This window comes from Etheostoma cragini, chromosome 22 (genome assembly GCF_013103735.1).
Source record: "Etheostoma cragini isolate CJK2018 chromosome 22, CSU_Ecrag_1.0, whole genome shotgun sequence".
In the NCBI taxonomy this organism is placed as follows: domain Eukaryota; kingdom Metazoa; phylum Chordata; class Actinopteri; order Perciformes; family Percidae; genus Etheostoma; species Etheostoma cragini.
Genome location: NC_048428.1, coordinates 11,195,415 through 11,203,663, shown reverse-complemented (window position 1 = coordinate 11,203,663; position 8,249 = coordinate 11,195,415). Strand labels below are relative to the sequence as shown.

The window sequence follows — 8,249 nt, the reverse complement described above, 5'->3', positions numbered from 1 at the left end:
TTGAAATTGACTGTGTACCTGTTTGTTCCTGTCTCAATAAAAAGAATTACAATAAATCCATAAAAAATAATAATATACCACACATGAAAATTAGGCGGTGAGTGGGGGGCTAGCCACGGTGTTCATTAGACAGCCGGCCAGCCTGAGTGAAGAAGCTCCACCTCATCCTCTCTGGGTTTCTTCTCAGGCAGCGATGACGCTCAGAATGTTTGTGGCCTTAGCCCTGCAGCGCCTGATGTCAATGTCCTGCATATTGGAGAGAGGAGCTCTGATGATCTGCTCAGCCGAGTGGACCAACCTCTTAAGGGCCAGGTAGTCTTTTTGGGTGCATCCAGATGGTGATGCTCCAAGACAGAATGCTCGCTGTGGTTCAGGTCTAAAATATTCTGAGCACCCTGACGGGCCTAATGTAGAGGCCCCATCAGCGTCTCTACAATCTCAGTCTCTCTGACGCTGACGGGCCTTCTTCACTATGGAGGTGATGTGGAGCGACCATGTTATGTCCTAAGTAATATGAACCCCAAGATATTTATAGCTGTCAAGCATCTCTACCCCATCGCACCCTGCTGATCCTGTGTGGATCATGGATTCCTTTTCTGTTTCCTGCTGAAGTCCACAATCCGCTCTTAAGTTTTTTTTAGGCGTTCAGCATGAGATTGTCTTCTTGGTACCAATTCTCAAGATGGTTGATTTCCTTCAGGTAGGCCTTCTTATCATTATCATTATCCTTATTGATGATCAGAGCCAACACAACTGTATCGTGAGCAAACAATTTACAATGATGTTGGAGTCGGATGTGGCCATGCAGTCGAGAGAGAGTAAAGTTGACAGCCCTAGGTCTTAAAAGAAAGAGCATGTAGTAAGGGAAGGCAGAGTAAATTGCCTGACCATTGCCTGCAGCTGTGCTAAATTTAGAATATTTTAAAGACCCAGGTAAGTGAAGTGAACGAAGCAGAATACCCTGCTGCAAACCTGCAGTAGCTGTCCTGGTTAAATGCTTTAGTGTGCCAGAAACATAATAACAATTGTGCAATTCGAACTGCTGTGTGGCATGAATATATGTCTCTAGTTGTCCAGCGGGTCTGTTCATTCAACGACCCTCTTCTCTGAATGGGAGAGCGTGCCAACCACTGGGTTATCTAAATAAAATAGAAACAGTGTTTTAAATAGACCCTGCTTCTATGGCCATACACTGTAAGAGCACACATCCTCTCAACATAAGAAGTCTTGTCTCAAATTAAATAATCTACTAAATGAGCGGCGTGGAATGTGTTGTTTTGGTTGCAGCCTGGACAATTTGCCCATTATTTGAACTTATGAAATGAGAAGGTAGAGGGAAGATAAACATAGAAGAGAGAGTGCATGGGCAAAAGAACATCTCTAACTATCTTAGTATGCAGAATGAGATCTTTTATTTTCCCCTTCCTGCCTATCTGAATGTCAATCACAGAGGTAAATGCAAGCAATCAACATTCCACCTGCTTCCTGTAAACGTTATGTACTGCTGGAAGAGAGTTGTTTTTTCTGTCGGCTGCAAACCAAACACTGTTTTAAATCATACCGACAGGTTAGTCCAGCTGTGCCCAGGTTTGCTGGAAATCGAATGGGCTTTTTAGCAGATGACCCACAACCTTGTCCTCTGTCCTTCGGCCTGTTCTGCCAGCACTGAATATACTTTATGTTTTTAGTGCTCTATTTTAGTGACACAGACAGCATAGCTCAGAGAGAATCTGTACAGCAAATTTGCAAAACAATGCCTCAAATGTGCAGTCATTTTCACAATACTGTAGTATATGACAACCTACATGCTTTATACAAAAATATTAAAGTATATAAATACCTGGACTGTAGACTTAGTCACACATTTAGGAAGGGGACATCCAGGTGTCATGGCTGTAAAGATATCTACAGTATATGAATATTTACTTACAAAATAAAAAAAATAATAATAATCTTAACACATATTCTTGTTTTATTTCTTTTCACAACAAAACAAAGAAATCATCCTTTTCCCATTTCTCCCACTTACACAAATATGCTCTGACGTGTATAAATACACAACCACAGAAAGGGCAAGAGATGTGGATAAAGGCCATTAATTCTTGTTCAGGATTAGATTTTCTCCTAGTCCTTATAACAGAAATGAATCAATATTCATTTCCCTTCCCGGTTGTGTGCTACATTTGTTTTTGAAGTGGGTCACCTGCAACTGAGTATTTGGGGTTGCAGTTTACATATTTGTGTAACAGATTAGGTAGAATATGTTTGAATAATGATATGAGAAAATCATTTTTACTGAGCAATAAGGTTTCTTTTTTTTTCTAACCGTGCTAAAACAATATTTTTTAAAACTGTGACGGTGCCTAAACTGTGCCTGGAACGACACTTTAAACAAAAAAAGAGCACTAACGAACAGAAAGAACGGCTTATTATTGCTGAGGCCTTATGGGCAAATTTAAATGATTTTTGTTTTTCTAACAACTTCTTTTACCAGTCAATTGCTGTTAAACGTGAAAAAGGGTATTTTACAGTAACTTTGAATGCCCAATGAGCTTACGAGTTGCACCATTAAGTCCAGTTGGTGTTGTTTCTCCGACAATTCTGACCACAGCAGTGCTGTTGTTATGGTCTTTAGCTGCAGACTGTTGCACATTCTGGTGTTGGAATCTTTTCCAGTGAAGTACAGTCACATATAAGACCGTTTAGCTGTGTTTAAGCCAGCTACTAGCTAACAGTAGGCTAACGTTACCTCCTACAAAGTGTAATGTTAACTAGTATTGCATGCAGTTCAGGCATTAAAGTGTCACTAATAGGAACAGTAACACATAAACTGCATAAAACTGGCCATAGCCGATGTATGTAGAGTCCCCTATACAATTAATAATCATTCACCAAATGTACATTTTTGTTAATTTGCCAATACGAATTTCCAGTTGACACCCATTGAGTTTTGGTAGCTGATTTTCTTCCTTTAAAAATACCTGTGTGTGTGTGTGTGTGTGTGTGTGTGTGTGTGTGTGTGTGTGTGTGTGTGTGTGTGTGTGTATAATACTTTTAGTACTCTATTGCATACATAGATATCAGCTAAACTTATATCAGTTTCAGCTGATATCTCATGACCGTTTTTTTTATTACTTTCATATTCCCTCATTAAACCGATATAAAATAGAAATTGTCATGTGTGCATAAAGGTTTTATTTGTGGAAGGAGAGCTAGACTGTACTACATATGATAACTCCTTTAGCTTTTCGCTCATTGAGACCTCCCAACTCGAGTGCTTTTACTTCCTGAACATCCAAAGCTTTGATCTAACCCTGGAGCTGAGAACAATCTAATTTTCTCTTAGTTTCTTCTATTAACAAGAACAGTCACTCTGCAAGTCTTCAGAAGAGTCTATTTTATGTTCTGTTGAAGGCAACCTCCGCACTTCTTTCTTCACTCTTTGCTCCCCTCTCTACAGCAGCCTCAACAGAAGCTGAACCAATTCATTAGAAGGCTCAGAAAGTCAATTATGGTAATGGTTCCCTTTGCCAGGGGAGGTGAAAACTCAGCAAAGCCACATAGTTTTTATTGAACTTCTACGTATTCTTCTATATATTTTATTTAGACCTCATTTAAATGTGCAAATCGATCTCTTGGAAGTATAGAGGGAAAAGGAGCTGGAGAGCAGAGGATTAGAAAAGAAGCGTTGGTTCCATAGAGTCGAGCTAAGGCAAAATGATGATAGAGGGAGGGTAAACCAAGTGTCAGGAGACCATCCACAGGAATCCCTCTTACTTAATCATGCATCAGCCGAGCATCAGGGAATCTCCAGCCTCATTACGAAATGTGTTTTCAGAAGCTCACACAGCAGTGCCGCTCTTGCTTGAAAGCCTCTGCTTATCCACTCAACTCTCCTCCCTTCTTCCTATCTTTTTTAGATCAGATCGCTCTAGGGAAGCAATGTCATGCTTGATTCATCGAGACGCTTCTCGCACCATCCTAAATCCCTTTCCTTTTTCTCTAAAAAGGAAAGCTTGGCCAATTTCAACAAGTTTGTGTAACTGGCATGGAAGGCAGTAGAGGCTTTAGCTAAATTTTGCATTTACTTATCATCTGTTTTTGTGCCAAAAGCGAGTGACATTGAATCACTGTGCAAAAACATTTAAAGCCTAGCAGCATGCACATTCAAATATGCTAAAGTAATTTTCTTCTGTTAAAGTCCACTGTAAATACTAGTCTCCTCAGTTAAACCCCTCCACGATTGTGTAATCATAGTTTAGAATTTGTACACTTTGCACAAAGCACATTGTTTCTCCACATGCAGAAACAGTGTGCTTAGGGGTTTAGTAAGAGCAATTAAATTTCAGGATTTGGAGGGAGGTGTCTTAGCTTTTCCAAAGCTATTCCAACGTCAGCTGCAAACTTTAGATTGTCCAATTTAACTATCTTACTACCTACAGTTGTAGTAAACTAATCCAGCATTACTTCCCAGGCCAAGAAGCACATCATTAGCTACTACGCATTGTGGGATACTAGTTAAATTAAAAACACACAGTACATCCACTGTGTAGTATTTGTCCCTCTATGTGGATACTGTTATGTGTACATGAGTGTAGGTGTAACATTAGCAGCTCTGACTTGCTCTCTATTGAATTTTGGGAAGCCAAAACTTGCCAAGCCAAACTTTTCTTGTCTTCAGGATATGGTACAGCAATTTGGAGTCCCTAGGTCTCCACTATTTGGAACTTTACCATCTTTTAGTGGGGAATTTTGGATCCAGTTCTTCAGCCCCGATGGATCCAGAATGTTTAGATAATGGGTTTTTGAAATATGGAAAAGGTAATTTGGCCTCTGAATAGTATTCTATGCTTATGCAGAACTTGGGGGATGGAGCCTGGTCAGCTCTCAAGAAGACATGGGAAAGGGAGTGGACTGTAACACTGGATGTTGAGGAGTGGGACAGTATTTTAACGTGTAAAATGTGTGGGTGTGCATCATTTAGTTCAAGATTATGCATTGTTTCTATTGGACTTCCCCCAGATTGTTTTGACTTGGTTTGAACACACACATTGTTGTAAATTTAAAACAGAGGACAGCCAATTACTTCATTTAATGTAATCTCTGGTTCTCTAATAAGGTCTAGGAATTTTGGACCGGGATACATGATAACCTATTTTGGATTGCAGAGACCCAGCTTCCATTACGTCCGAGATTAATTGTTCTCGGAGATGGATAAATCCTAAACGGAATAGGTAAGCACATAAGAAGTTGGGTCCAAAATAGTTAAATGATGGCCAATGATAAGAGGATGGAGGAATGAAAGGGTGCTGTTAATTTAAGAGTGGGCTTGTGCGATTGCCGGGGTGGCGGCGTTTAAAAAGATGTTTCGTGCAAACGGTTGGCCAGATTGGATGTCAATACAGGAAAATGGGAAAGCTGTGTGCTAGTATGATGTATGGTTGTCATTTATACGTGTTTATTTTGTTTATAGTGTGTTTATTTTGTTATTATTGTGTTTTATGGTCTTGTATACTCTGGTTATTGGGTCATCTATTCTTGATTTTAGTCTGTGTGGGTGGTAATGACATGGGGGGGATTATAGGTACATATTGCAAAATGGTTGTTTTGTTAAAAAAATAAAAATTGTCATCTTAAAAGAATTTTGAGTGGTAAATCTGCCAGTGTTGGAAGGGCTTAGCAACAGTTACATAGGGGTGTAGCAAACAGTCAATTACTTATCTTTAATTTGATCGTGTGATCAAGCATGCTGCTCAAGCACATGCTACAGCATAATTTGAAGAGAACCAAGATTCCATTCGGATAATAATAGCTCCACCATATCCCTGGCACCCCTCTCCTCTTCTTGAATATACCTTTTCAGTACAAATATGGCTCCCTGTGGTTCCGGCTCATTTCAGAGTTCATGTGGAACCTATTTGTATTTCTGCCTCGTATGATGCCAACTAGACGCTGCATTACTCTTCCAGATTCATTTCTGCACCGCCTTCCTCGGGTCCAGAGGGAGATAAAAAAGAGTCGGGCCTCTTTACTGGAGCTCAGCAGCCCCCATTTAGAGTGACTAGGTTGACCCGTGGCGAGAAATTAAGGAGCTGAGGCCCAGTGAGCAGCCCAGCTGATAGAGGCAGAGGATAATAAATCCACTGAGAAAGAGGAGGGAGGTTAAGAGGGAGGGGTGTGGGATGAATGTGGCAGCCCATACAGCCTCCGGGGCACTCAGGATCCCTTTATTAGCATGGCTATTTTCCCCCTCGCTCTTTCCGCCTGTCTCTTCATTGAGCAAAACCGTCAACATTCATGTGGGATTGACTTAAAATAAACTACAGTGCCTGTGTTCATCCTGATGAAGGTGTAGCTAATTGATGTGTTTTAATAGTACTTAGAGGCCTCTGGCACAGAGGAATAGACTATATCAGACTTTGGCATCACAGCACACACATTTTGCTCTTTTCATGGTGATGGTTGACTATAACAAAAATAGCCTATAGAATATCATCAACCTTTAACTTTTAAAGACAGGTGTTACTGGTAATGTTTCAACCAAAGGTGTTCTTTGCCTAGCAAATACTGTACCTGATGACAACCGAAAATATCATATTCACCTGTGTATATCCATGTGTCTTAAAAATGCCTCAATACAAGTAAAAAAGTCAATAAATTAGAGTCCACTCAATTATATAATAATTATTGTACAGTAGGTGCAATAGGCTGTCAGTATGGGTGTGTTTTTTGTTTAGCCTCACTAATGTGTGTGACAGTGGTGTGAAAAAGCAAAACGAGAGCAGGAAGGACCACACGATTAAACATAGAGTTGGCCGAATTACCTGCAAGCCGATGCCACACTGGCGCAAAGGGAGCGCTTTTCTGAGGGCTTTGCATAACCCTCTCCGTTTAGAATTACTGCTTATGTAATCATCTCCCTGCTGAGGTCTGGCTGGTTGGCATTCGAGCACCAACCGGCCGTGCACCATGACATGAGGAAAAGCCTGGAAAATGATGTAACGTCACATCTGAAAACCTATGCATCAACTGCTACAGTACGCAGCTGGATGCTGCATAATATGACTGTCAACAAATACGCTTCATACAGCCTACACACACACACACACACACACACACGCACACACACACACACACACACACACACACACACACACACACGCTGCTGAATCTTCTTAAAAAGCCAATTATTTGCTTTAAATCAAACAGTAGGGCTTTAAATAGGACAGCCTGACAACAAACACAAACCTATAATAAAAGTCAAAGACTCAAAAAACAATTTTTTCGAACTTTATTTCTTAAAATCATTAAAAAAGTCGCTAAGGTTTGGTAATCAACATTAAAAAAGACTCCCAACTTAAGCAGATTTTAATAGAAGAAGACTTGGCTTAAACTGAAAGTTATAATCCTGGTGTAATTATAATCAAATCTGATTCCTGCCAGTGTCTCTGCCATCTGTGCTTTTGACTTAATATCATGTTTTCTTTCTTCCTTCCTCACGTCCTTTTTTCTCTCTTTCTTGTCTGCAGGGTTTTAAGGACACAGTCACTTGAATGGTATTATAACAATGTGAAGAGTCGCTTCAAGAGGTTCGGCAGCGCCAAGGTTTTGAAGACTTTGTACAGAAAACACATTATAGAGAGAGGAGCGTTCTCTGATCTCCCAGGTAACTTCATCCTCTCACTCATTTCTAATCAGCCATGCATGATCTTTGTCATGTTGCCATTCTTTTGCTCTTTATATGCTTTTAATCATTCTCGTCTGCATGATTTTGATTGCAGAGCGGCCTTCTGTTTCTGTTCTGTCACGTTGTGATTAATGCCAATTTGGCCAGAGACGTATTATAACATTCTCAAACGACTCAAAGAAGAAAAACAAAAAATCTTCGTTTGAGATGCAAGGTTTTGGTTGGACATTAGGAGTAAACACAGACAAGCTCACTTCATTGCTCATTAGTTTGCTTTGTTAAATGATCACTTACTCTATTTCACACATTTATGTTCTCTCACTAACTGACTGACTTAATTACTTTGTTCTCACTGGCATGTAGAGACACAGATTTTCCCTCAGACAAACACACGTGTATCTCCAGGGTTGTGTTCAGGGCCGGCCATTGCTAAGGGGAACTATTTCTACTTACTTTGATCGCAACATTGTTAGTTGGATTTGAGCAAACCACTTTCTAAGGCTGCATTTTCATTTTAAAAAAGCTCCTATGTTATGAACTTGCATTTGTTAGGTGTAAGTAA

General features: G+C 40.1%; 1 protein-coding gene across 4 annotated transcripts in view; it reads left to right on the top strand.

Annotated features, from left to right (window-relative positions):
* The window catches only part of myrip (myosin VIIA and Rab interacting protein), a 107,230-nt gene that overhangs the window by 71,010 nt on the left and 27,971 nt on the right, over positions 1-8,249 (top strand). For all 4 annotated transcript variants that reach the window (XM_034862123.1, XM_034862122.1, XM_034862121.1 and 1 more), the window contains exon 4: positions 7,530-7,666. In XM_034862123.1, coding sequence (XP_034718014.1) covers positions 7,530-7,666 — 137 coding nt within the window. The remainder of the gene's footprint in view (positions 1-7,529; positions 7,667-8,249) is intronic.